The sequence below is a fragment of the Channa argus genome, chromosome 20 (genome assembly GCF_033026475.1).
Source record: "Channa argus isolate prfri chromosome 20, Channa argus male v1.0, whole genome shotgun sequence".
Taxonomy (NCBI): Eukaryota; Metazoa; Chordata; class Actinopteri; order Anabantiformes; family Channidae; genus Channa; species Channa argus.
The window spans coordinates 14,070,783-14,098,556 of NC_090216.1; the positions used below are offsets into that span (position 1 = coordinate 14,070,783).

At 40.7% G+C, this 27,774-nt stretch overlaps 1 protein-coding gene across 5 annotated transcripts; it reads right to left on the reverse strand.

The window, feature by feature from the left end:
• Positions 1 to 1,400: 1,400 nt before the first annotated feature.
• On the reverse strand, positions 1,401 to 27,755 carry arhgap17a (Rho GTPase activating protein 17a). 5 transcript variants are annotated; one of them, XM_067487618.1, is made up of 22 exons: positions 27,129 to 27,755; positions 19,470 to 19,509; positions 15,198 to 15,302; positions 14,946 to 14,978; positions 14,394 to 14,470; positions 13,614 to 13,725; positions 12,788 to 12,864; positions 12,511 to 12,628; positions 12,032 to 12,100; positions 11,786 to 11,867; positions 10,441 to 10,568; positions 8,688 to 8,799; positions 8,456 to 8,537; positions 8,252 to 8,332; positions 8,054 to 8,167; positions 7,793 to 7,884; positions 7,491 to 7,638; positions 6,894 to 7,154; positions 5,863 to 6,011; positions 4,923 to 5,447; positions 4,777 to 4,798; positions 3,360 to 3,498 (listed from the first exon to the last, which is right to left on the reverse strand). In XM_067487618.1, exons 1-21 carry the CDS (start codon positions 27,179 to 27,181, stop codon positions 4,794 to 4,796), a joined length of 2,463 nt encoding a protein of 820 aa, XP_067343719.1. In that variant the 5' UTR covers positions 27,182 to 27,755; the 3' UTR covers positions 3,360 to 3,498; positions 4,777 to 4,793. The 5 variants fall into 5 exon arrangements, with proteins under 5 accessions (XP_067343715.1, XP_067343716.1, XP_067343718.1 ...); XM_067487614.1 differs by lacking the exon at positions 4,777 to 4,798 and having other exon boundaries at positions 1,401 to 3,498; positions 27,129 to 27,752; XM_067487615.1 differs by lacking the exons at positions 4,777 to 4,798; positions 27,129 to 27,755 and adding an exon at positions 26,570 to 26,681 and having other exon boundaries at positions 1,401 to 3,498.
• Between the last annotated feature and the right edge of the window lie 19 nt (positions 27,756 to 27,774).

Genomic DNA, 27,774 nt, shown 5'->3' on the forward strand with positions numbered 1-27,774 from the left:
GGATATGTTTTTGATCTATAAAAAAAATATGCTTGTAAGTAAAAGCTGCTTGACTGGTCTGTGCCTCCTGACGAAAAACAAATTATAATTTTGAAATGGTGATGGGTCAAACAATACTGAAGCATCGGCGTGTGTATCAAGCACAAAGAGCGAAACCCTGTATCGATGCGTGTATCACGTTGAGAAAAATCACGTGACCGATACAGCTGCTGTGTCTATGCGCCAAATTTGTGTTTAGTTTTGTTTTTCATTCGATTTCATTCTGAAGAAGCTCTTATTTGATTTTTTTTTTTCACACAAATTACCTTTTAATTTTATTTGCAGGTAAAGCTATCTTACATAAACAGGAGCACATTAATGCACCTCTACAAACTTAAAATTTGTTTTTACAATTTAATGCAAAGAGACAAATTCGCCCCAAAATTCTACAAAAACTTCTCTCTCTTAATAAAAATGTGTAAACTCTGCCTTTTCCCCTTCCAGAAGTACACAAGTACTCCCACTTTCACTTATTTTTCATAAATGACATTAACATAAATTTCACTTTGATTTAACATGTTTTTCATTTCTACTTAATTGCAAAAAAAAGATTTTTGTATATTCTTTGTTTGACATACTATTAGTCATAATCACAATATTGTGGTTATATTAAACTAATTGGAATATATACATTTCGCTTTTATTAAATTAGCAATTCATTATCAGGTTATGTAAAGAGGATCATTCATCCACATGACAGGAGGGATGAACCACGTTCAATCTCCACACGCTCTATCCACGTTGCGTGCAATGTTTTTGGAATCCAGCAGATGTCGCTATTAAGCGATACACCAACACAGTGTCAGCACTGTGCCAGCAGTTAGGTAAATGCGCCATACACTCCATGAGGTGTCACCTATCCGTAACTAATTTGAAACATTTATGCCCGCAAACATTTTTAGCATGTTCCCATATAACCACCCATTTGTTTATCAAACGTATTTTATTTGTATTGTTAGATTTAACATACCTGCTTTTTAAAGATGCCCTGTTGACTTTCTGACCACTAGTAGCACTGTGGAGCGATGCTCAACATTAGCTAATACATGTTCATCATTTATTATAGCACCATCTTTATTTACAAGAAAACTACACAGGGCATCTTCAATCTGAGAAAATGCAAGAGAACTTTAAGACATGAAATTTAGTGTAAAATTGCACTATACTGTTGAGACATGATGTCTGTCAAATTCAGAACCCTATTTCTATTAGTAAAGTTAACAGAATTACACAACATAGAACAATTTACCACAAAATTTGAGCTTTTCCACTTTAAAATGTAGTCTTTACTAATACTGAAGTATTTATTACATAGAAATACTTTTATAAAGGTTTTATAAAGAGACATGACTACATTTAAGTAGGTTCTTCATATACTTTATTTTCTTTGGAAAGGGGGGTATAACCAAGCATATATCATACTTAGGCTCACCAGACAGCATATATACAAAACTATGGAGCTTAAAAAAATGCAGCATTATCATTTGTAGTTTAATGGCATTTGTTCGTCTTTGAGACCTTTGAAAGCCTGAACTCTCTTGATGCACAGGGATAAGGCAGCGAGGTACAGAAGCAAAGAGAGAAAGCAGAGGATAATAATGCTCAATCATCTCTGAAAAACCAAACTGGTTTTCAGGGTATTGGAGCAGTCAAGACTTTCTCAATTGGTACCATACTGGGTCGGCTCTCTGGGAACCAAACTGCATAATATTTTAAACAAAAAAAAAAAGCAAAGCTTACACATAATACAACAAAGCCTTTTTTTTAAAAAAACCCTTTGACCTGGTGTCGTCTAACCCAACATCACTACTGAGATGTTACACCACCACGTGCCCTCAGCTCAGTGGGGAAAGACATAAAAATCCTAAACTAGGAAGCCACTTATTAGTCTGCACTCAAGTGCAGACTGTGGATGCGTATCTGTTCAGGAGGAAAAGGCTGGTTAAAACTCTCCTTTTACTACATTCACTCATACACAGCCTGTTGCATGTAATGTTGCATGTAATGCCCGGGAAAACAAAAAAAAAAAAAAAAAAAAAAAGACAAGCAAAAATACTGAGTGCGAACAGGCTGGAAGGGCAGTTAACCCTGCTACTTCTGCAGAACAACCCAAAGAAATCAATGAAACACATTTAAACACCACTGTGTAACAATACAAAACCATACATGACTTTTATTGCAGAGGGTCAAATCGCTTTCTTCACATCCCTGAAACATGACTGCAGCCAAGACAGATTCTCAGAAATACTGTAGCACTAAAAGCCATGTATATCCTCCATACAGTAAATATGATGCACTTTACATTGTTCTAGGGAAACAGAATAAGGCAAGATTGACATATAAAGACTGCATTAATTATGTTAAGCCACAGGGAATGTGTGTGCTTTAAAAAAAAAAGGGTAAATAAATACAAGAGTGCTTAGGAAAATTACATGGTTTACATAGAAAAAAAAAACAGCTACACGTTTAAGCAATAGTTTTGGTTTCTACTTCACCTGCTGAAATTTCCTCTCCCACCGATGCTTTAAAGATGCTTCTTCTCTATTTACTTTTTATTCTAAGGCCATTTGTTAACATAAAAAAATAAAATAAGATAAAACACTTACCAAATTTCCAAATGAGTCATCAGTCCATATTTTGGCATTTTCCAACCCTTAACAGCTTGTACGCTCTTTTATATTGCTACACTATGCATCATGGATAACACAGTTGTGGGCAGTACTGTTCTCGCTGATTGTCCCATTTGAGACACTAACCAGTGAAGTTTTGGCCTTTTATGTAGAAACAATATACAAAGAAAAAGGGAAATAGTCCCCAATAGTCTTTTTCTGCCAATTACTAGCCATATAACAAATAGACAAAGATAACCCATTTCCTAATGTGTTTTTTTGACCTTGGAATCTAAATACCTAAGTGATGTTAATGTGCCAATTACATGTGTTTTCAAGACATTTAGATGATCAGACACTTTGGTTTCCTAGTTAAAATGCTGAGAATTAGATCATATAAATCAGGTGGATCACTGGAGAAATGAGCAGGGATCAAAACATCAATGGCCACACAACCTGTTGTTTATTATCAAAGCCAATGTTGACTAAGACTTGTGTGAACTCCGTTATTCCTGTCTGTCAGCCCCTGTCAGTCTTTATTTCAGGCTGGACAGGGAGGCGATAACAACAGAGGTCCATCTTTGTGGAGGGCTGCAGATACCGCACTGTGATGATGCAGAATTTAAATGAGGTGTAATTAGAGGAGGAGCGTTGGGGGTGGACTGGTGGTTACTGGACGAAAGCGTGTCATCCTTCCCTCCTTATAGGACAGTGCTCTCAGTGTCTAGGTCACAGTCTTTGGGAGGAGGCAGAGAGGAGAAGGAGGAAGGAGGGTTTGTAGTCTGCTGCTCGTCCACAGCAAGCTCAGGGACCAAAGCTCGACTCAGCCCTTTGAAAGAAGCTGTCGGGTCTAAAAGACAGAGCACAAATCTGTCACAGTGGGCCAACATTGAAGGGCAGAATCTTTAAATAGATATAAATAAGATTAAAAAAAAAACTGCCTGTCTGTGACACACTGTCCATGCTCACTAGATTTCACAGAGACAGTACGTGAACCTGTCTGACAGTTTAGCACCATTAATGTTCATGTTAAAGAAACAATGGCCATAGTCACAAACATGTTCTGCAGTATGAAAACACTTAAAGCTGGTGTAATTATACCATCCACTAGGGCTTTGTAATATTTTCCATAGCTCAAACCGCAGCAGAGGCCTAGCAGTGAGACGCAGTGCTGCAGGTGGAGCTTTTAACAGCAGGTGGCGTTGTTTGGTCAAAGACTGAGCGTGTATGGAAAACATTTGGTTAATTTGAAGCATAGGGAAAATAGTTCTGAATTAATTAGCTGCAAGACTGTAGACAAAAACAGGGCTGGAAAACCCCAATTTACATCTGGATACAATTATTGAAAAAAAGAGCTAAAACTTTGAACTTGTTAAGTGCTAATTCTGAACATACAGAAAATGAATGTTCAGCCATTACGGACAAGACAAACTTATAAACATGCATGTTAGAGTTACACCTGCTTAACAAAAAAGTTTAAAACTCAGCAAACTTAAAATAAAAAACACTTAAAAAGAGAAATTTGCTCAAGACAGAAGAAAGAGTTTGAAAATGACCCTTTTGTGAATTTGATTCTGCACTTGAACTTGTATGAAGCCGAGGTGAGGACACATCCCTGATGTTACGTTTCAGTGCCTGGAGATGGAGATGAGTGACTCAGGGTAAATGAAAAATAGCCTGATGCCAAAGTGTCATATTACATAAGGAGGCCTTCTATGGTCATTCAGCTAATACACAGTTTAGGATGAAGGAAGCGTGTAAAGCAGCAACATTCAGGTACAGTGAAGTGACATGGTGGATTCCATTAAGTCTTTTTTTTTAAGAAAAGAGCCAATGTAAAGTTTTTCTAGTCATGTTGTGTATACAGTGTATATAAAGTGGGTTTTCCTATTTTACAAGTACTGTAGCTTCGCCTTAGAAATGGTATCCACACTTTTCCTCTAACCTTAAGCATTTAAACAACCAGCCGGGGCATTTATGCAGTATGATCGTTTTGCATCAGGGCTAAAATAAATACAATCTGATAGGGGCAGCAGGCAGGACAGAATGGCTGTGGTCATGAGTATGATATTTACAGGCAAACAAAAAGTGCAGGTGCTGGTGGTGAAAAGGTCAATTTCCAACAAACCTCTCAAAAGTGCTTCTTTAATCTGTGGAGGTGTTACAGTGCAAGACTATTAGGAAGACAGCACATTAGTTTTCTACAGTGACATTAAAAGACAAACTACAAAGTGTTTCGTTCCATCAAAGTACTGTAGAAGCCAAAACACTCACCCATCATCTTGTAAGCACAGATCCCATTTATGTCAGTGGTTACTGTGGTGGGTTGGGGTGGTGGTGGGACGCTCGGCCTGTTCCGGGGTTTCGGGACAGGCCTCGGCCGGGGAAGTGAGCCAGACTGATAGGGAGAAGGGGACGTAGGAGCAGCTACATCCTGGGGGGCAGTGGAGGGCGGAGGGGTGTCTGGAGGGGTTGGGGTGTCTGGAGGTGAGGGGTCTGCGCTGTGTTGGTCCCCAACGGCCTGGCTGGGGGATGGGGGCTGTGTTGCAGGGCTGTTCTGTGTCGGAGGCTCTGGAGGTGGATGGCTGGGTGCCTGGATTGGGGGCTGGTTGCTGGAGTGGCGTCTGGGCGTAGCACACGGCTGTGAGGTTGGAGAGGTGGGCGAGTGGCCGGACAGAGGTCTGGAAATGGGGCTGAAGGGCTGGGATGAAGGGGTGAAGATGTGGTTCGCCAAACTGCAGGGCTGGCTGGGAGGTGGGTTTGTTGGTTTGGGAGGAGGTGGAGCCTGCTTCTTGGTACCTGAAAGGCGAAGGTGATAAGTATAAGAGTGGAAACAGAACATTGTAAACTAACCAGTATACAGTAACTAAAGGGAATCTTTCCTTCTCAAACTATTTCTTTAAGATGTAATTATGCTCAAAATGTCAGCAGGCCTGCAGGCATGCTTCTCTCTTCAGTCTGAACTTTATATATTTAATGAAGTCAATATTTCTGAATACTGAAGGGTTCACAAAGATTTATGACCTGTTTATGAGAAAATGTTGCACAGGCTAAACAGAGCAGCTCTCTGCTGGACTTAACTCTTACAGTAAGTTTGGGAAATGAACTTAAATGAAATGAAATCATTTAAACAAATAGTCATGTTGCCATTGACGGAATTCTCCTTAATACTTTCTGACAATCTGTTTGTCAGACCAGAGGGGGACACTCTTACCTCTGCGCATCATGTGTGGACTGGGCCCCATGGATCCAGCCCCAGGGGTCCCAGTGCCCAGCTGTCCCGCAGCTTGGCCCCCTCCTCCAGACCCATTCCTCTGCAGCAGCGGGGTGGGGGCAGGTATGGAGTCACGTAGCCTTGTGTTGCTTTGGAGAAGATAAGATAGGCTTTTAAAAATCTATAATGTTCATGATGTTGTCATCCATGTTTGGTTATCTGAAGATTGGTCATGTCAACTAGACTTGTTTCTTCTTGATTAGGTCTAACCAGGAATAAAGAAGACCAGCTGACATGATGCAATCTTCAGATATAATATTCATGGTATGTCTTACTCTACAGTATCTGCTTAATGGTTTCAGTAAAGGCTCGAGATACAAAAGTTGATGCAGCATTAATTTAAACAGCCAACTCATGTGCGGTGCTGCAATAATAAGCCTCAAACATAATCTGGATGTTTTATCTAAGATCTACCTTCCCAGCAGAGTCTGTGGAACTGAAAGAATGCTGCACTGAATTATCTCATCTGTCTGCACATGAATGTTGTTTTTTCACCAAACAAATCAAAGGCACCCTTCTGTCTTTGCATAACAGGCACTAATGTCCAGGCCATCAAAAGCAGTTTGAGCCAGTTACAGCGAGGTTGCAGCTGATTTCAGTGATTTGGGAAGTAACGCAGAGGGATGGGAAGTTGAGGGGCCCTGAGAGCAACTGTTAGCAGAATGACAGAAGCTATTGTTGTGTTGCGTCTGTGGGCTGATTTGAGACAAGACTGCATAGCTGGAACTGGCGGTGGTGTAAGCAAACTTGTGGTTTTGCAAGAGAAACAAGCTGAATCAAACTGACTAAGGAGAGACAAGCCATCAGTGAATCATGCATTAATAATCAAAGCCTGACTGACTGACCTCCTCTGTTCTACTTCAAAGAAAGAGGTATTGTATTCCTACATCATCAAACCTAAAAGTTTAAAAGCATGTGGCATGCTGTGTCACTCCCACTCAGCAGCAGAGATGCAGGGAAGCAGCTCTTACCTGAGCTCCTCCGTTTGCTGAGCTAGAAGCTGCTGAGCTGCTGCGAGAGCAGCCACACCCTGCGCCACGCTATGCTGGCCACTGTCAACCCCTGAAACCCCTGGTAGAACTTGTGGCTGGAGCTCAGCTGAAGGCTGAGGTACCTGCCCAGGAGCCTCTACGGGGGGTAATGGAGGCTGGAAGGCAGGTGAAGTGTGCTGCTTTCTACTTAAGGTGTTACTGCCTCTACGGAGGGTGTAGTCCGAGTGCTTGTTAGGGTTGCTACGCAGGGAGAGTGGGGACAGTGACGGGGGTCCAAAACAAAAAACAAATAAATAAAAAAACATCGGTTTTAATTAGAAAGGGACAGATTAGACCAGAGAATCAACTAAAACACAGAGCACAGACAAATGTCAGTAAAAGGTTAGACATTTTACATTATAATGATTCTAGCAGATTTAGCCCAACATTTACTAGGAGAAATATGGAGAGTAACTTTATTAACAGCAAAATTATTTCCAAAGGAATTAATTAGAATAAATAATGAAGTAGGACAGAGAATTGGAGGTAAAAAAAAAAAGGGGGGGGGGTGTTACAAAGAAACCCCTGGTTACTTACTTGTCTTTTCGCATTGAGTCGTTGTCTGGTGCAACCATACTGCCGGGCCTCTTCCTTTCAATGGTGCTGCAGTCATAATCTAGATGATTGTTGTGGTTGGATGCAGGTGTGGGCATTACAAACATCCCAGATACATTGAACTCCACATCTGCAAATACAGAGAAGGCAAGACACTCACACTACAGTCTGTTCATGTCGTGTGTGTTTACTGTAACAAACAAATGGGAAAATACTGTGTGCTGTAAAAATTCTCCTTCACTGGAAGCGAAGGAAGCAGAAGCATAAGAAAACCAAGCACCCACCCTCAGGAAAAAACCAATCCGCGTGCTGGATGATGGGCTCCACAATGGCCACCACGTGCACAGAGGTAGCTGCAGCCATCTCAGCAAGACTCCTGCGTGCACACATACAGCAAAAATCTGATGCTTTCCTACATAACAAGGGGCTCTGAAAAAGGCTCAAATACTGGACCATCTTTTGTAGAAATTCACTCCACTAAAGTTCTACATTGCAACATGAAATCAATATGATCTTTATTATCCCCCATCTTAATCCTTTCTCACCCCTCGGTTTTGGCCCAGAGCAGATTGGGTCCCAGTACGATGGCGATGTTGCTAGGAGTCATTTTGTTCACCTCACTTTCCTGAGCCAGTTTGGATAAAAACTTCACGAGATACCTGGATAACAATGGGAGTTTATGAGCACAGACATAAGCAAACAGTCTCACTGCTGCCATGAGCTTCATCGTGTAAACAACGGACCTCAGGTTGGATTTGTTGTTCTTTGGTAGCTGATCACACACAACCCAAAGTGCCTGGAGCCTCTTGTCTGGGTCTGACACACTGAGATGACAGAAAACAATAACCTCAGGACCAACGTTAAATGATCCAAATTAAAAATCCTATTATCTATCATTTCTGTAAAGTGACACATCTAATTTCAAGTGATAAAGTTATGAGCCTTGCCTGGATGCCTGGATCCATTCATCATAAAGCTGGTAGGTCATTAAAGGTTCAGGGAGTTCCCTCAGGTAAGACTTCAGTGCTCCTGAAGCCACACAGAAAAATAAATACATCTTATTACTGTTAATAGTGCTGAATATTGAAATTGTAGCCATTTAAGAACAAAAAGATTGCCTTCTAGTGTAATGTGGAATAAAATGAAGTTATTCTGAAATGGCTATAATTTGGGACGTACCAGCGACAGCGTGGGGGTCAGAGTAGAACTCCTCCAGTTGAGAGGTGGAACAATCCAGTGCCGCCTTTAACTTCTTCAGCTTGGAAGCCCCTGCTGCAATTCTGAACAGACCCTGACACACAAACACATGCACATTGAAAAATAGGCCATAATGACAACAACACAAACATGTTGATAATGAACATAAGATGATGTGCACCCATTGACAGACACGTGTATAAATCCACTGCAAACTCCCCCTCTGCCAGCTGCACATAATGAAACCTTAAAGCAGGCAAACAAACACACCCTCCACTCATAGTGAGCTCTTTACTTTGACACACAAACAAAGGCCGTCTTCACACCATAATGACACAGACTGGATTGAGTAGGGAATGAATAGGGCTGCAAATGCTATGCTTGGCAGTTAACACTTGCACTGTCTTCGTCTCTCTTTCACTGCACGAACACACACACACACACAGAAAGAGTTCTGATTTATGAGCAGGAGACAAGTAGATTCTATTGTGCTAAATTTGTTTTGGGGATGTGAAAACACAAACATTTCATGAATCCCTGCTGTAGCAGACCGTGTGACAGTGTTTCTGGAACAGTCTTACAGCAAATCAAGAGCTTCCCCTGTTTGGAGTTTGCCCACACAACTACTTGAACATTAGGATGTTCTTATGAAAAACGATTTAGAGTTTGGTTTCAATTATATCAATGATCAGTGAAGCTACTAATTAATCCCACAGTTCCATGTGGCTTTTAATGGGCTGTGGCAGCTCTTTTTATACCTGATAAAACAGACATTGAAAGCACAATCAAGTAAGCTGAGATAACAAAATATTGTTATAAAAGACTTCAGAGAGGCTTAGATTGGAGGAAGACAGTTCTCTATAAATACTTCTAAATTTTAAATGTTGCAGATCTTTGCTACATCTGTAAATGAGCAAATAACTGGCACATTATCATAGTGTAACAATGTGACTTGTTACATGCCACAACATGAGTAGTGACGTCTGAGGTGAAATCTGATTCTGAAGTCTAATATCCACTCTGCCTTCACCACCCTCTAAGAGATAGTGTTTGTTTGTTAAATGACTTTGCTGATCATGTGGTTGCTAAATCAGCTTTGTACTGGGGAGAGAGCATACACACAATTTATCAGAGTTTGTCTGCTTAGAACAGTTAACTGCTGCTACCAAAATGCCTCTAAAAGACCGAGCCTAGGACTCAGTTGATAAAATGCTATATGCTATAACATGTGTGAATCAAGGCCTTAAAAAAAAACAAACAAACAAAAAAACGGATTTTCTAATTCAATTATTCAAATATATATATATATGTTTCGTTTAACAAATGTGATTTCGTGAAACAGAGTTGGAGAATAAAAAAGAAAGGAGTCATGTAAACGGGAAAGCTTGTTTGCAAAATCGGGGTTCATTGATGATCCACCCAGGCTCTTGCTAGAGAAAGCACGACAGGATTATTATAGCAAGCCCAGGAGGATGCGCTGTCACTCATGAAATGGCTGATTGACAGGTTTCCAGTTTGAAAAATATTTTTGATGTGCAAGAAAATCAATTGGGAAATCTGACTATGCTGTGTAAAGTCCTCAAGTAGTGGAAATGATCCAGTCCATTAACCCGTAGGACATTGCCTATAATGATCTGATGATTCATAATCTTTTCATTCCTACCAATGCAGCAGAACGCTAAGGACAGCACAGCTTTCTTTGTATTAATCTTCCCCATGGTTATGACTTCCTCACCTCTTCCTTCATTCCTGTCTCCAGAAGCATCATGACACAGGCCTCTATGGGCAGAGCAATCTCCCTTCCGCTCCTTTTCAGGTGTTCATCCAACCCAGTGCCAAACGCAGGCTTCTCCGTCCAGGAGTCTAAACAGAAAAGAGAGATTGATGGTGGAGATGATAGATACGGTCATTTGCCGTTTCAAATTCCTATTCATATTGTTTGAGACCAATAAGATCAACGGCTTTCAGCTTCAGGGGTCCCCATAGCGGAACGCCGGATGCTCTTCCTGCCTCAAGCCTCCCATCCTATACAAGGTGGCCGTTGGTGGCTCAGCGGGACCACATCTGGTGGGGTGGGATTCGAACCCGCAGCCTTCTGTATCACAACTCAATGTTCTACCACTGAGACACCAGGCCCCCACATGTTGTTTGAGACCAAAAATAAATGAATAAAATACGGCACTGGCCCAGACGTCAGTTCAAACAAGCCTGTTGCTACTCTGTATGGCAGATTTCTGGGTCAACAACTCTTAGGCAAGTTCCTAACCAGTCCTCAATCCCCCCAACAGGGTGCCGTCAAATAATAACCACATGCTCCCATTTAGCCGCAGTGACTGTTCTGTCCTGCAGTCCTTGTATATTTGTGTGTGTGTGTGTGTGTGTGTGTGTGTGTGTGTGTGTGTGTGTGTGTGTGTGTGTGTGTGTGTGTGTGTGTGTGTGTGTGTGTGTGTATGTGTGAGAAAGGGTGTAAAACTGAGCAAATGCTAACGTGTAAAGGAGGGGGAAGAGCCTGCAAAACCAGGTGGGTGTGATGTGAAAGGAGGTGGGGGTGTGTGGAGCTGGTGAGTCATGTCCACATGCTGGGATACCAAGCTTGTCTGGTTTAGACCACATGTGTTTATTGCAAAAAAAGAAGGAAAAAAAAAAAGGTTCTTGAACAGGACACAGCGAAAGCTTCTGAGAGCAAAACAGTGAAACCTAAGACTATTCTTTATTATCTGGGCTTCATTTGTGGCCCTAATAATTGCTGCGGTCATTGTAGTAATTTCGAAAAACAGATTGGGGTGATATTAACTGAAAAGTATGGTAGATGGATTGATTTTCTTTGACGACTGGAAAAGTGATTAGGAACCTTGCTTGCACTAACTTCTCCAGGATCTTTTAGGAAATGGTTTGTTTAAAGTAAGCACAAAGCAACACAGGAAACAAAGTAAAACAGGGGCTGTCAATCATGTGCATTCTCCAGGAACTACGTAAAGAGGCGTCATTCCATGACACAGCCGTCTTGTTTGTCATTTTTATACCAACACTGTGCTGTTTCATGTTCTGTGGGTCAAAAGGCTTGTCTGCATGTGTTTTACCTTGCTGAGCCTGGATGGTTGGCAAGACGCTCTCCAGAACAGTGAGAGACTTTCTGTGGTAATCGGCTTGAGCTTCTAGGAGCTACAGAGAAAAATAGATGGGGGTCATTTAAATAAGACCAGCAGTAAATTACACGACAGCAAAGAAAATACAATGACTGGCCAAGTCTGTGTTCCCCAGTTACTCTGCACCTGTGAAGATTCCCACAATAAGCCATACAAATGCATTTTGTGGTTTGCTCTCACCATCACAAAGTAGCGGGCATAGTCGCCTTCTTTTGCAAAAAAACTGTACATGTCTGCGGCGAGTTGATCCTGTGGAAGAAACACAAGAAGTTAAGCTTTATTTATGCAACACCGTGACGTGACAGAACAGCATAGCTGCAGTAAACCATTATTAATTTATTAAGGATGTCTTTCTCTATTTCACAAACGGATACTTCAGGTGGCACAAGGGCAAATGTCAGTGGTGAGCTAAGCCCTCCCTGAGTCATAAATCCTCCTGTGAAACTGGCAGCGAGAACCTGTGCAGGGGGCATCTTCTGTCGTTTGTGTGAGTCAGCAAAATGGGTCAAAAGAGCCAAGGGTCTTGGAATGTCCAGTTGCTACCCCCCTTAACATTTTTCCCAGTTTCTTTTACTTCTAAGAGCACAAATTACCACAGACCTAACCTAAGATTAGTACTTGACAAAAAAAAAAGACCATGACGAAGAAACCTTTGTTACCTTGCAAAGCTCCACTTTGTTCATGGCCTCATCCACTTCCTCCTTGAGTAAGTCAGCCTTGGCAGTCAGTGCTTGAGTGTTTGTTCCTGAGATTATTGACTTGGTTGCCTGCAACCATCTGAGGTTAGAAGGACAAACAGATATTCAAAGCCAAAATTAGACTTTTAGAATTTTTTATATCGAACAGAAATGTAAAATCCATAAGGGCTAAAGTAGATTCCCAGTTTCATATCAGTGTAAAGGAGAACAACTACTGATGACACTTAGGGGGACAAACCTTGCTCTGGCAGAATCATAGTCTAGCACTAACTTGGCTAGCTGTTTCCTCTGCTTCAGGATGTTGGGGATCTCCACCTACAGTAATTGGACCCAAAACACAATAAGCTGAGAAAGACTGCAAAGTTATTAGAGTGACAAAAGTTGTTCTTGCCCTTTCTTGATGACTAGGCTAAGAGCTTCCTTCAGACATTTATTAGGAAAATTACACAAATACCCATTATACAGTAAGTATTAATAGAGTCTTGCTGTGATAATTTGGGTGTAAATGTCATTGTTCTCATCTGAGTTTAGACCACTTCCAAACTGAACACCACTGCAGCTTCTTATTATATTTGTTCAACACTCAAATTAATTTCATGCGATTGTTTGGACTTTTCTTCTATAAACTCACAAGATCACACAACCAAATCTAGCCAATATTGAACTTACTTGTGATTCAGTGTAACTTTTGCTTGAAAGCTCTAGATCATTTTTAGTTACGAATTTTAACTCATCATTAATATTAAGGTTTATACTATCCTGTATACTATACTACTTATTTCAACAAGCAAAAAGATGAAAAGCTGTAACACTCTCTGGCTCCAAGCTGCAGTAAAAAGTTTTAAAAAGGCTAAACTTTAACAACTTAACATGTCACCAAGTGGAACTTTGCGTCTGGTTGAGGTGTCATTTTTTTGTTTGGACAGAAACAGAGGCCTACAGCACAGACAAACAGCTAATCCAGGCTGCAGACTGACTCAAATTCACCAGCATTTAAGTGTCTTAATAATGACATTCAGCATAGGCTTGGTGTTGTCATATCTTGAACTATTAAAGTTTCTTACCTCTGCCAGCTGACTGATGGGATCCAGAACATCTTTCTCTATCTGCAGCTCATGTTGCATCAATTCTGAAGCCAGACGGTTCTCCGCCTCGCCGCACACCTCCATCATCTTCCTGTTAATACACATCCAACAGCACAGAGAGAGAGAGGAACATTAAAAAAAATAAATAAATCACAAAATAGTGATAATTATGACCTATTATCACAATAGTACTATTTGGTGGGATGTAAGGCCCTTTGCATTCTCTGTGTAAGTGTAAGTTCAGAGAATGTTTTTCACAGAAAAACCCAGTGACAGTTCCCTGTCAATAGCCAATAGAAAAACCAGGTCAACATAGTAAGTAAATAAAGTACTAAAAATGTAAAATGTATTCATTAGACACAGCTGCCCACACAAAGAACCGATAGTCTCAGTGACAATTTGTCCACGGTTGTGAGACGGTTTGTGGCCATAGTCTTTTCAGTGATATAACACAACAATAGTACAATAGTACAGTTGACAGGTACTGGCAGAGCAAGCTAACTTTCCCTTCCTCATTATTTTCAGACAGGCACATGGCTGACAGATTCACTTTCTAGATCCTCAACTACAAACTGCCTTGTCCAGTTTTCTGCGTGTCTGATTTGATTCTCCTATAAGTCCCATCAAGAGAAAACAAAACTGGGCAGTTTGACCTGCATGTGGATCCTCGTATTTCACACTCTATGGAGTGGACAGTATTTGCTCCACACAGCGACAGTTGCCATGGCTGTGTGGTCTGTCTTTAAATCACAAACTCACCCTATCAAAGAGTCTTCTCCCAGTTGGTTTCCGCCTTCCACCATCGCCTGGGACAGTGCTGTCAGGGGAAGCTTTTTCTGTGCATGAGAGACAGATGCAGTGGACAATTAGCTTTCTACTCAGTCATACATGACTTAAAACTATGCAGATACTCCACAAGTGCCCGTGTCTATACAGAAGCTACAGCATTTTATGTTAAAGCCAATGGAAAACACATCAAGGACTTTCCATTTAGCAGGTTGGCAATACATTTTCAAGGGGAAGAGAGCTTTCAGAGTAAAAAGAGGAAAATACAGACGTTACATGGGATTTAGGATGATAGGAGAGTGGGTCATCAATACTGTAAACTGACAATTCTAGGACTTATTTTCATTGTTACACAGCTACCATTTGAGCAAAACCATTTATCAGTGTTCAACATCCTGTTTTTGCCAGAGAAGCCCCTGAAAAAAGAAGTGTCATGCACAGTGTACAGAGATGACAGATGTCTGAAGGGGAAATGGAGCAAGTGGTGCTGAGGACCAGAGAGATGGAATAAGTAAGTGTTTTTACCTGACCATTTCCTGTATAGAGGCGGGGTACAGACTGTAGTGCATTTTTGCAGTTGTGTGGGGTAGAAAACACAAAAGAGAAATCATGGAATGTAGACCTACTGTGAATCCATTTAACTCATTATTACAAAGAACTGTGAGAACTCAAAATTTGTGTGGGAGGTGTAACGAAAATGTAGTTATTACACATTCTGGAACAGCTGATTGACCTACTTATTATTACATTTTTTTTTTTTTTGAAGGTAACTCTTACATGTCTCTTCTCTGCTTCCGCACCGATGTGTCCCTGCAGACAAGGCACCATCCTCTTGTGTGTGTTGTGGGACACCACACGCACCAACTCCATGCGGCGTTCAATCTGTGAATAAGGCAAGGCAAGACCAGATGCTTAGCAAATACCTTCGTCTGTATACATGTCATACCTTGAGGCACTGCAGAGCCAAATTTCTTAGCTGCAGTTTAAAGGAGATTTCACCCTTCTAAATATTCAGCAGTGGGTTTTAAGAATGGTGCTTTTATTACTTTCAAACAAATTATCACAACAAAGCAAAATCCAAAACGTATTTTGACAAACTTAAGTTTTTAGACTGAATTACATCCTGTCCCAATTGTTTGACTACAAGGAAACACACATATGCATTTGTTTATTAACATAACTGCTCTAGCTTTGTTTAATATTATCATCACCATTACTTTACAATACCATACAAGAACCTTTCTCCATAAAACAACAAAACAACGGTGTCTGCACCATTAAGGGCTAATGACATCCAGCCCTAAAGGATCAGAGGTCAAAGATTGAGACTTGTCCCTATAGTCCAACAATGCAATGTTATCTCGAAACCACAACTTATCGGAAGTGTCTCCATAGCAATGGCTACTGGGCTGTGATTGAGAGTGAGGGGTGCTTTGGCTTAAAAAAAAAAAAAAAAAAGGCCATTTAATTACACAGGCTGTCTCCTTTCTACTAGGCTGGATAAACAGATCCACTGTGTGCTTTTAGACTGAGCTAGAATACTGTCATTGATGGGAATCACAGCTATTCTGTCTTAAAGCCAGCTGAAGCTCTACAGGGTGACTTTTCACTTTCTTCATCAAGCCAGGTGCCAGAGATGGTCAGCGCCAGCATTATTTAGGCAAACTGTCACAATATCATGGGAAACAAAAAACTGTTCATTGCAAGCTACTGTCCAAGTCTATTTTAAAGTCTGGCCAACGAACTATGATAGTTGGTCACACTGGCAATGCTTCATAGGCAGGGTGCATGCAGATTACATGTGTCTTTGGGGGGTTTTTTTTATAAAAAAGAAAACACAACTGATAGGAGAAGTAGAAGTCTGCAAGTGTTCCTGAAAGGAACAAACATGTACTGAAGAGTCAGGACAAACACGGTTCCAAATTTAAATCGGAACACTGAGGTCTAGAGGGCAAAATGAGCAGAAATGGAGGCAAACAAATGCAGAGGGAGGATCAACCAAATACCAGACAATTGTGTTCCAAAAACAGACTGGAGTCGGAACTCAGGAATTCCACTGCAGATATCCGCCTCTGTACCCTGCGACCCCACCACCTCCTTTCCCCCGTTCTCTTTTTGTGCTCTTACGTCATCCACGACCCACGGTGGCCCCTGGCATTTCCAAAACAGCTGGGTCAAATTCAAACTCACACGAACGTGCACATATACACAGTCTCAATAATCTATAGAACTGATGTGACTGATTAGCTTCTGATCAGAGAGTACTTGGTACAAAACAAGCAGGGGATTCCCCTTCCTGTGCTCTAACGGGAGAGAGGTTCCCGTGTGGGTGTGATGGAAATGTTTGGGTTACAAGGAACCTGGAATACTGTAGTCCTCTTCCTTTTATTGTAACAAAATGGGGGTTAACATACAACACTTAAATATGCAGAAGAGGAGTGGAACAACCTAGGCCAAAACGAGGCTAAGGGCAGCATGGTGTTTTTCCATCTTGCTATGCGATGAGTTCAACAGCTGGTCAAAGCCATGATGCGTCACAGACCAGGGAATCCCAATGCTAAGTGGGACAGGCAGGCAGAAAGAGACAGAAAGATGTCCGTCCAGTGTTTGTTTACTGGTTCCTAAGAGAAAGGATGTTAACATGTCTGGACAAGTCAAGAATTAGCAGAAATAACACAACAGGACGTACTGTGTTAGAAAGGAATTATTTTAGTGAGCCGCTTATGGCAGATACAACTGTTTTTGTTTGAATTAATGATATAATGACAGAAGTGTGCAAAACAGCTAAACTTTAAAATGCTAACGTATAAAATGCCATTAACTGTTATACCAAACTAAAAGCTTTTGTGCAAGCTGGCACCTTGGTATTCCTGTGGTACCCCACGCTGGAAAGTGGGAGCTACTGTATGTAGAGGACTAACAAGGAATGGACAGGTGGCGGAGGAATTCGGGGTGGCATCCTGAAGGTCCACGTAGAAAAACGACTTAAAATACGGTGAAAATAAGGCAAATGGAAGCAAAGATAATAACTGAGATGCAAATGTGATCAAATTAAAAAGGTACCAGCCAAGACCTTTGAGCCAATTGCAAAAAAGGTCACTAGGTCCAACTGCAGATGGTCAACCTTAGGAATACAATCCCTTTCAATTCTTCTTAAAAATATTAAAAGGTGGAAGTGAATGAAGGGAAACTCCACTGTAAAAATCCCCATAAATTCAAATATGTATGAAATGTACTTTTTCGAATAATGTCTGTGGTGTAAGTGAAGAAGTGGGAAGCTAGAAAGAAACATGTGAAAGTTGACTGAATGTACATACAACAGAAAGGAAACTAAAAATACCAAAACACACTCACAAAACAATTACTTAGCAAACTGTGAATTTTACTCTTAATTATCAGGAATCAGGGAGTCAAATGACTTCAATCACTCGATCCCTTTTGTCTTTATCAGATGGCAAAATTCCTGTAAACTGAGAAACAGGGCCAACAGTCACAATGGTCAGTTTCTCGACAGTGGCTGAACAACTGAGCCTTTGAAGAACAGTGAAAGTAGATGTCAGACATAATGTAACGTTCCTCAGTGAAAAAGCATCCTGTTCACTTGTCCATTTGCATTATACCAATTCATGCTGGCTCTAAATCCAACACTGATGCTGGGGCTAAATGTTGTATAAGCGTCACTCAAGTGTGTTTGTTGCCCATATAAGGCCTATTTTATTACGGTATTAAAAGATTCATCAATGCTATGTGTTTATGCATGGGCTACAATAGAGGGTGGGAAGAGAAGTAGGAACAGAGGGTGACAGGCATTGTGGCTGCCCTCAAGGAATATTGTTAATCCAGCTGAGTTGTCTGAACACCTATGACGCCTCCAGGATGGAATGTCTTTGCTGAGCAGCCAGTAATTTGTCCCAGAGTTCCTACACAAACAGCCTTTACACATTCTGTATAGAGATTAATTCAAAGCACCACTGTCCACTGTGCAACCTATGCAGTTCTGGTGGTTACAGCAGAAGTCCTGTGAGTTTGCAGCTTTTCAAACAAGCAAAACAGCAGCTGGATCCGCTGATGGGGAATTTGCACCAGTGAGCAAGATCTATTAAGTGATTTCAGCTGCTTTTTTTGGTTGGCATGAAAACTGGCAAACTTATGTACTTTGCGGCTATGTCAGCACATGGTCCAGCTGCCACGTACACTTCAATCAAAGTGAATTTTTCCAAAGCGTTGTCTGGGTGTACTTCATTCAATAACACTGTAATAATAAAGACAAGTGAATGTAGACTTGTTGTGGGTATGTTTCCAGGGAAAAAGAAACAGGTATTAGTGGAAACCTAAAAAAGCATCTGTGGGTCAAATATGTGGTGAATCACTTGTGTGAATCAGTAACAGAGCTGCAAGTTTGCGTTTATTTCTACTGTACAAGTTGCAAAATGTACCAGAGAAAGAACTGCAATGGCAGAAGGGACTGATTCTAGGTTTAGCATGCATCAAAAATACCATCAGTGCTCACATGATAGAAATAAATAATTAAAACCTCCCCTGTATAACTAGGGCATTTCAAAGGTAACATTTTTATTTTCTGTTATATTATGTACTGATTTGTATTTATTTTTTTTAAAGGCACCATAATGACACCAATACATTTAGAGGTTAAAATGTTCTGCAATCATTGATATAAAGCCAAAATTTGGTTTACCCATCGGACTCTGCATAGGTGATTAAAAAGAAGCCTCAACTTCTATTTGATAGCTCCAAATGTTTAACGTACCATAACTGTTGTTGCACAACAATAATACTACATTGTACTTGATGTAGCCCCATCTGTTCCCCCATGGCGGAGTGCTGGATTCAGTGTGCAGTTCACTGACCTTTGGCAGTGACTTTTTGATGTAACACACATAAATATTCAACTAGATATTGTGAAACAAAATGTTTTCATTTTCAAGAAGGCAAAAACCTGGTCTATGAAACTGCAACCATTGCTTAAAAGGCGCAGCTGCTCCAGTGTTATGAGCTGGTCACAGCTCTACAGACACATTGATGATTTACCTGTAAGAGGTCATCGCTCAGGACTTCTGTTTTCTCCGCTCTGTGGGCGACAAAAAACAACAGAGAGTATACTGATTAGCTGTGACAGAGAGTGATAGCAAATAATCAATGAGGCTTCAGTGCTGCTCTGTGCAGTTACTGTGAAAACATCTGCCAGACAAATGACACTGAAAGACTGGTTTCCCACTGCACTTTAATTCTATCACAGGTATTTGCCAGAGTAACTATGGGAATTTTTCAATGGTGGGTGGGTCTATTTAGTTTTGTTGCCATGGCTCAACAAGACTAGTATCCAGCCTGGAGGGCAAGGCTAAACATAGTCTCTCTTCACACTAGACTGTTGCAGCTGCATGAATACCTCATAACACTTTAAAAGTCAGGAGCTGGGACTAACTTGAATTGTATCTGGTAAACATATTGTGTCATGCTAAATGAGAAACAATTTGACAGAAGGCGTGCTTCTGCTGTTCACTCCACAAGCTTGGATTTTCTTAGTCTGGGGATCATGGTGTCATGCACAGGTTAGCCAACCAACCCTTTTCTGCCCTGAGCCTATTAATAGTCAACTAATATATGGACTTGACAAGGTCAGACAGATTAGATTCACTATAAGGGAGATGGCTGGTAAACACACACTCAGCTCATACTGCTTACCACACCTTTACACAGGCCGGTGGGGGGGAGGAGCGGGAATAGTCAAAGGGTCAGTATCTGCCAACAAGCTGAAGCCTATTACTTCAATTGAAACCATAACACAGGCTCATTATGTTAACTAGCAATGTCTAGATTTACACCAACAGCTGCTTTGTTGTTATTTTTCCATGAACAAATTTTACAACGTGAAGCACTTACATCCACACAAGACTATGCATACAAGTTAGAAGATGGGAAGAAAAAAAACACTTATCGTCTTGTTCATCAGAAAACTGCTCAAAAAAAAGAAGAAAAATGCTCAATAGGCTCACCTCAGCTAGGACCAGATCAACTTAAAGAATAATGTGCCACAAACATTAAACATATTGTATTTGAATTTCAATAAGACTATAAAGTAAGAGCGATGCTAGTATCTCTGTTTGCAATCGTCAGCTACATGGTTTCATATTAGCTTTCATGTCAGAACTTATCATCAGACAAAGCCTGGTTCAATGTTACCCATATCTGTTCAGCGTCTAACAGCCACCAGTTAGGTAAGAACTATCACATGACTTCACACTTTTCTAAATCTTGTGTTCCTCTAGAGCTAAGATGCTTGGTCAATAAACTGGTTTGCTAGCCGACAGAAAATTATTCAGCAACCATTTCAATGACCATTTCACTGTTTAAGCCTTTTTTAATAATATTTGTTAAACCTTCACTGGTGCATGTTTCTGAACCGTTGTTTTCAGTGAACTATATATTTAATGTAATGAGTGTGAATGTAGCATAATATGTGATGGTTTCTGAGGAAAAAATATATAGATGATACAGATTATACTTAGACGATACTAAACATAGCTGCAGTCCTGGTTGAAGGAAGCTAGTTCTAAAACTTCAGTACTCATACAATAAATACAGTAAATCGATCAATTAATTAAGTAGCTTTCTACTTTGCAATATTGGTTGTGTTTTATCAAACCAATGTGCAAACTTTTCCAATTCAGCCAAAACAGTGACTTGTGGAAAGTGGCCTGCCTGCGTTGCGAGTAACTGGAGCTCTAAACGAAACTGGGCCCTACTCCAAGAAAACTGTTCTTAATGTACTATAGTAACCTCGTCACAGCTGCTTTCAATTAGAACATGGAGGGAGAGAGAGCAAGGAGCAGCGAGAAACAGGGAGACACTGACAGAGAGGGGGCAGCACTTTAGAGAAGAAGTTGAAATACATGGATTTGGGGGCGGGTAAGGGAAGTTAAAGAGGTCTAGAAGTGCCAAAGCAGAATAATTTAGAGGCTGGGGATGAATGGAAGGACATTCTCTGGAGTAAAGCCACAGCCAAGCTGGTGAGCTTACACATGGAGGAAGGGGACCTATAACCTACAAAGACTGCCAGCTAAACGCAGGAAAATTAGGATTATGAAGCCGCAGTAAGACACCCATGTTCTGGTGTAGTCTACATACTAAAGAACTCTTCATTGTGGTCCTGTTGAGGGCCTGATGTAAAAACCCACGTATCAATCATGCAAACTTCCATGAATACTACCCAACAGTGTATGATCTACAATATGTTCATAAACAGACATATAACTCTACTTCCCACGCAGACAACTTGACTTTCAGACTATAAAATAAAAAAATAAATAAACATTAAAAAAAAGAATGACAGTATTACACATGCTGTTTAAAGCATCTGGTCCACTTAATGATGTGCTTTATGAGCTCAATCTAATCAAAACACAAAGCAGACTACTGTATACAAGAGTAATACAAAAGCTTGATGAGTAATTCGCGCTCTGTTAATTGAGTTGTGCCTACTGATGCTGATGTGAACATGAAAATGGGGGGAGGTTGTTTACACATTTGCAGATAGTGGCCTAACCTGACTGTAACTGAATGAGTCCATGTAAAGATACTTATCCTTCCGACTCTTAAAAGCAACTCTTGTGTGGACTAACCTCAAAAAGCACTGTGTCACAGAGGCAAAAATAGACTGTGTGCGGCCTGGGCAAAGGACAAACAACAATGGTTTTGCTGGCATCAGCTGACCTAGTGTGAACAGAACTGACCCGTTCGTGCCTCACTGAAGCAGCAGCAGGAAAGTGTGTCACTGTGCGCTGCATGTGACTTCTTAACAACAAGAGATCCTAGCTGCACAGCCATGGCCGCAAGTTCAAACTGGTAACCATGGTGATATACTATCAAAGTGGAAGGTTGGTAAGTGAATACTGCAGCCATACGTACAATAGAGCGGCTGTTACCATCCACTCAACACAATTATCGGGCTGAGGAGTAGGGAGGGTCTGCCTCTTCTGGCTGCAACAGTTGGCAGCTTAGGGCACAAGGTAATGGATACTGGCCTCAGATGAAAGGACCTTAGAAAATAATACATGACTCAGGCCGTACGACCTCCCTAATGTGCCTGATTATGTGACCGGTTACCCCAACATTAGACCTGGGCAAGCGTGAGCAAAACATGGTAGTGAGCACTAAAGGACTTTTACACAGTGAGTTAGATATAAGCTTAATCTGTTCATCATGACTGAGCAGGATACTTGCCTCCTGGCAGTACCAAATAACTACGTAACTAAACATTTTTAAAGGGCTGCAATTAGTGGGTAAATATATGATTACATTTATTATGAATAGTTTTGACTTTGAAATGTCAGAAAATGGCAATTAAGATAAGATTAAGCTTTTTTAGATCAAATAATTTCAGTTCTTGCATTGCTATTACTGAAACCCCTTTATATTTTAACTTTTGTTTGGAATTTAAGGATATTGATTATTTATTATGTAGTAGTAGTAGAAGTAAATTTTATGCAACAAAGATACATTCAGTAAATATCATCATTAAAACATACTCATAATCATGCCACTTAGTGTTCAGTGTCTTTCCGATGTATAATTTGGATAAAAGCAGGAATTGACAGCAAACAAATAACAGCCTGGTCATATGCTGATCCAGTTCATTGAAAGCAACACAACAAAGGCACCAGAGCTGACACACCCCATTGTCATCACTGCACTTGCTTGGTAACGCACACAGAGTCACCTTGTTCATTCTGCAGTGACATTTTGTTGATCCCGTGGGGAACTTTCAATTGTACCGCCACAAAAATCAAGAATAAAATATAAGAGATCTGCATTACTGTGTCCTAATTAGAAAAATGCGTAGATGTGGCATCCAAAAGGATTACAGAATGCAGTTTATAATAGCAGTGAATGATTAACAGTGAATGATGAGACAAGCTCTGCTGGAAGCTGTTTGCTCACTTATCTCTGCATACTGCACTCCCTCTTGCAATGTGGGGGTGGGGTGGAGGAGGACTTAAACTATTTGTTGACCTCAGTAAAGCAACCACTAAGCTAACTTGTGAGGTTTTTGTTTTTTCTTTACTGCCTTAGTGTGTGGGTATGTTTTTAATATGGGGTAGGGGCATGTAGACATAACCTGTTAATGACCTGTTAATTAACCGGTTAGTGAGATTCAGAAGTAAAGTTACCTTTGTTAACTTTGGTAACCTGGCTGTTTTGCCTTGTTTCCAGCTGGTATGCTAAAAGGCTACAGGCTTGGACGTGTAAATTACATACTGTAGCTTTAAGGTAATAATAATAAACCAAGTTTAAAAAAAAAAACACACATAATAAACTCATGTTTTACTCGTACACCTGTAATTCTTTCAGATTCACACAGCTTACATTACCTGTTACCTTTGGATTACCCTTTATTAACAGCCTCTGTCGTTCTCCTTGATTGGACTTCAACATGTAAACCACAGATAATTAAATCCTATTCTCTGCTCCTGAGTAACTCATTTGAAGCTGATTTAAAGATAAAGTTAACATTACAAATAAAACATAAACTTGACTACATTGACTTGGACAGTACAACATATTATGTAAACAGAAGTTACAGCTCATGACACTACATTAACCCTAACAATACATAATCTTAATTAAAAGATGCTACTTGATTCCACATTTACCTGCAATAACTTTAAAGTGAGCAAACTAAAATCAAGAGATTAAATTTTACCAAGATCACTGGCATAAATCATAAGCTTTTTTCCCCTGAACTTCAGTTTAAATTTGTCCACTTACATCTATTTACCAAGCTCTCTCTCTCTCCCCCTATCTCTCTCTCTCTCTCTCTCTCTCTCTCTCCTCTTTTCCTCTCTTCTCTTCTCTTCTCTAGAAACCACTAGTGTGTCTCTGGGAGGCAGTTTCCTGTTTGTAGAAACAGGAGGAGAGATTTCCTCAGAGCAGCTCCTTGCTGGACACCGCGTTCTGCCTTCGCACAATCACAGGAACTCAGGGAGCAGCAGAAAGGGCCTTTTGCACTCCACACACTTTGCATACACAGATACACAAGTGAGCACAAACTTAATGGACAAAGCAGAGTGTGCTTGCTTGCCCTAATCCAACCACTGACAGATCGCTCATTCAGAAGCGTGTGAATATGAATGTACAACATACAACACACAAAAACTACTTAATACGCACTTCTGTTTTTTACATTACTTTCTCACCAGTTTTAATTTACTGCTAGTACAGTGAGAAAATTATGAATATTCCAGCTGCTTCTCCTGCTCTTGGCTGTAGGAACATAATTAAGGCAGATTCTCTTTGTAGACTTTGGCAACAGTGTTTCCATCAAATAAACTAAGCAAAGACAGCAATGGCAATTACTATGCGCAGTGCCTGTCTGCCAGACACGCTATTTCAGCATGTCAGCTAACATTTCCTGTAATTGGCCTGTAGTTATTAGTAAATCCATCACTGACTACATCTAGTTTATCAAAATATCAAAAATAAGTTTTATGACTTCCTAAAACTGTTTATTCCTCAATGGCTAAAACATCATGTTTTAATGGGTGAATGGAGCTACGTGTTTGTTTGTTTTTTTGTAAAGTTTTTCCATTAACATTAACATGCATTAATAAAAAGTGCAGGAATTTGGGCCAGGGATGCAATACACTACTAACACTGATAATTTGCTTCTTAAAATGATAATAAAAAATAAATAATAATAAGTAAACACAACCCAACAAAGCAATATCTGGTACTGATAATCAGAAATTAAAATTAGGACTATAGAGCATCAGCTGGTGGGGCTGTAGCTCAGTTGGTCCACGGACCACAGGGTCAGTGGTTCAATCCCCAGTCCAGGCTATACGTCGGAGTGTCTCTGGGCAAGACACTGAACCCCTAACAGCCCATTCCCACCCCCAGCTGTGCAGTGCCGGTCCAAGCCCACTAAAAAATTGGGGAGGGTTGCGTCAGGAAGAGCATTCGGTGAAAAACTGTGCCAAATAAACATGCGGACAATGATCCGCTGTGGTGACCTGTACTCACAGGATAAGCAGAAAGGACAAAAAAAATAAAAAAATAAAAAAGAGAAACAGCTGAAATTATCTTGAAACTTCCACTAAAATACTGATGTTTTTTTTGTTGTTGTTGTTTTCAACTGAAACAACTAGGTGACTAAATAAATTAGTCTATCAACTAATTAAAACAAACAAAAATAGCTAAAGAATTTATGGTTAACTAAACTAAAGAATTTATGGTTAATTGTTGTACAACTATACTTTTAAGATAAGATCAGAAATAATGCTATCATATTTCTTACAGTCCATTAAAAATAAACTTTGTACACACTTTGTAATGCTGTAGTGATGCACCAGCTGTTTGAAGATGACATGTTATTGTTTTTAGCGCCTTTATCTGGTACCATGCAGTACTGGGTCCCCGGCTGTCTGGAGGTTGTCAAATACATCGAATTCCCCATAGGTTCATAAACATGTATAGAGCCTTTGACAGGTTACATCCTCATTTTCTCAAAGGCTATTTAGCTACACATGTGGACTGTGTGGTATCTCACAACAGCACAATGGGGCTAATTAACAAGCTTCATCACTGCAAAACTTTTTATGTCTGACACTGCTGCATGCTTTACGTTCAGCACGACAGAATGCTGCTCATCAAAGCGAGCAGATCCTCCCAGCACTTAAACATTAATGTATTTTACAAGCTCTGGGTTTGATGTCGGGTTGAAGCTTGGCATCTACTGTTTCACACAGTACAGAGACTCACTCTGCTACTTTAACAACAAAGAGGGAAAGTGAACCATATTGTAGTGTGGAGCATAAACAGCTGATCCACTGCTTTAGCATATTAGTCCTTTTTCACACAGTTTCTCATCTTTTGTTTGTCTGAATTCCACTGCACAATATGTTGTCATAGTTTGATATTTGCTTTGAAGAACTCATCATTATGTTATGTTAGCCCAGTTATGACCCAGCATTTTGAGCTTATAGTTTCCTATGTAATATATGTCACATAATATGCCATCATATATGTACATTACACCACAAACTCAAATAGCCAACAATAGGCATCTGTGAAATTATAAACCCTACAAACACTTTTGCAGAACATACATACATACATACATACATACATACAGGTGTCTGCTGTTTACTGTGGGTAAATCTCGATGAGTCATATTTGCTTCAGAAGACCTCCGTCAGTGCACAACAAGCCTGTCTATTACACCTAAAGCCCCCCATCACGCAAATGTTAAAAGTAGAACGAGACATCCAAAAACCAAAAGCAAAGAGCATTTGGCTGGAGTTTCCAATTAGATGAGACAGTGCTAATACTGCTGAATCACTCTTAAAAGCACAACATCTGGTTGGGTTTAGACAGCAGTGCAGACGCTTGCACGCATCAAGGGAGGCATTTAACACTCCCCCATCCACTTTTAATTAACACTGTCATGTCCTTTAAGCCTCGTTAGCTATTAAAAGGCAATGATTCATTCATTAAGGTCCAACACCGTAAACACAGTCTGTCCACGGATTAAGCTTTTCCTGAGTTCACGTTGATTCCGTCTTTACGCAACAAATCACAGCCAGTGGGGGGAAAAAGCAGCTTGGGCAAAGAGATGATGGTTTTAAGTTAAATTATATCTAAAGACCTGAAGCTTTAAACTGAGTGAACAACGCAGACTTGGATACTTGCCTGCCAACTGTTTGATTGGCGAGCTGTTTCATCCGATTGAACTGCTTCTTCATTTTCGCTCCTTTGCCAGACGAGTCTCCCAAAGTAACGCTTCAAAGCCGGGCTGTGGCTTGACATGAAGTTCACAGGGCCTCTCTCCGGTTTAATTTTCCAAGGAGTCGCTATGACAGGGAAAAACAAGCGAGAGCCATTGAGCGCAAAGCCAATTAAAAACAGTCCGTAGCCTCGCTAGCTCCTAAGCTAGCCTTTCCCAAGTGGCAATTCTAGAGAAAAGTTCCTCCTGGAAGCGATGGCATGATCCGCGAACCTCCTTTTCAGTGTATTTCCACACATTAAAAGTTCCCAAGTAAGCCGTGACTAACTTTCACTGGCTCCGCCGGCTTTTCATGGCTCGTCTGGGTGGCTGCCTCGACCGTTAGCCGACGAGCTAACGTTACCAAGCTGGATGAGACGTCGCCCGCTTTTTCCTCACAGCAGAGCAGGGAGCCCAGTGAGAGGCAGGAGCAGCAGCAGCAGCAGCAGCAGCAGAGGATCACCTCCACCACTGCCTGCAAACAGAGGGACAGAGAGCGGCAGGAAGTAAAGTTAGTTCACCGCAGCACCTGCCACCACATTACCACCTCCCCCTGGACACTGACGAGACTAA

Excerpts from the sequence above, each read along its gene's own strand:
- arhgap17a (XM_067487614.1), bottom strand. The coding sequence starts at position 27,181 with ATGAAGAAGCAGTTCAATCGGATGAAACAGCTCGCCAATCAAACAGTT. Across the intron at positions 8,538-8,687 it reads TGACCCCCACGCTGTCGCTG|GAGCACTGAAGTCTTACCTG; the intron begins GTACGTCCCAAA and ends GTGTGGCTTCAG. Across the intron at positions 6,012-6,893 it reads CAGCAAACGGAGGAGCTCAG|CAACACAAGGCTACGTGACT; the intron begins GTAAGAGCTGCT and ends TCTTCTCCAAAG.